This window comes from Mastomys coucha, unplaced genomic scaffold (genome assembly GCF_008632895.1).
Source record: "Mastomys coucha isolate ucsf_1 unplaced genomic scaffold, UCSF_Mcou_1 pScaffold22, whole genome shotgun sequence".
NCBI lineage: Eukaryota > Metazoa > Chordata > Mammalia > Rodentia > Muridae > Mastomys > Mastomys coucha.
In genome coordinates, this window is record NW_022196905.1 from 132,465,328 (window position 1) to 132,466,806 (window position 1,479).

General features: G+C 44.2%; 1 protein-coding gene across 1 annotated transcript in view; it reads left to right on the plus strand.

Annotated features, from left to right (window-relative positions):
• The window catches only part of LOC116104688 (NXPE family member 3-like), a gene marked incomplete at its 3' end in the record, with an annotated part of 54,562 nt that extends 53,083 nt beyond the window's left edge, over positions 1-1,479 (plus strand). The window contains exon 5 of the mRNA XM_031391181.1: positions 1,463-1,479. Within this exon, the coding sequence (XP_031247041.1) occupies positions 1,463-1,479 (17 nt within the window). The remainder of the gene's footprint in view (positions 1-1,462) is intronic.

Sequence of the window (1,479 nt, forward strand, 5' to 3'; positions counted from 1 at the left end):
CCACACAGAGACACACATAAGCATACACATAATGGAGAAATTAAAATATCTGAGTGTGGTGTGTCACATCTCCCGGGATCTAAGAGGCAAAGAAGTAGCTATCTGTGAATTTGAGGTTAGCCTGATCTAATCTTCTCCAGGTCGGCAAGGGCTACACAGACAGAAACTGTCTTTAAAAAAAATTAAGGTGAAAACTAGGTAGGTGGTATATACTGCAATTCCAGCAAAGGAACAGGAGCTTAAGATAATCTTTGGTATACATAAAGTATGAGGCCAGCCTGGGCTACCACATGAGAGCCTGTCTCAAAAAAAATAATGTTTTCAAAGACAGTGTAGTGTCACACAGCTTTAATCCCAACAATAGGGAAACAGGAAAGTGCAGGTCTGTCTGGGCTGGTGTCCTGAGCAGACCTTGGGCTCGAGCTCCAGCAGCCAGTCCCACAACACCCAGAGGAAGCTCCACTCCCAGGCACTCTGACACTCTCAGGATCAGAGGTGAGGAGGACCTAACATCTGTCCCAACACTGGGAGTAACTGTGACCTGCGGGACTAGGCACACAGGAATTCCACCAGCAGAGTGGCTCGGGTTCCTTCCAGTCTCTCTGGGCTGATGTCCTGAGCTGACCTTGGGCTCAGGCTCCACAGGCAGTCCCACAACACCTAGAGGAAGCTGCTGCACTCCCAGGTGCTCTAACAAGCCCAGAGACAAAGGATCCCAGAATCACAGGATCACAAAGACAGCTTGACTCTGAGGAGTTCTGACACAACCAGGATCACAGGAAGGACAGGCTCTAGTCAGATTTAGCAAGGGCAGGTAGGACTAGAGTTAACCAGATGGTGGGGGGCAAGTGTAAGAAAATAAGCAACACAAACCAAGGTCACTTGCCATCATCAGAACCCAATTCTCCCACCATAGCAAGTCCTGGACACACCATTACACCAGAAAAGCAAGATTCAGATCTAAAATCACTTCTCATGGCAATGATACAGGACATTAAGAAAGACATAAATAGCACCCTCAAAGAAATACTAGGGAAACAGGAAAGTAAATTAGTGACTTTGAAGACAGCCTGGTTTGTTTAGTGAGTTTCAAGCCAGCCAGGGCTGCATAGTGAGACCTTGTGTCAAAAACCAGGCAAATAAAGAAATAAACTTATGTTTGTAAAAGGGAATGTTTCACAGTCCTATGTTAATTTATTACTAATTTCTTTATTACATTTATTTATTTATTTATTCATTTATGTGTTTGTGTATGTATGTGTGTGTGTGTATGTGTGCACAGTCACATACGATAGTGTGTGAGAAGTTCAGGGGACCATGTGTAATAGCTGATTCTCTTCTACCATATGAATCTCAGGACATCTAATTCAAGTTATAAATGATGGCAGCAAGAGTCCTTCAATGGCTGAGCCATCTTGAATAGTTCTATATGTTAAAACTTTCTTTCTCCTCCTCCCGACAGCCCTCAAGCCAGTTGAT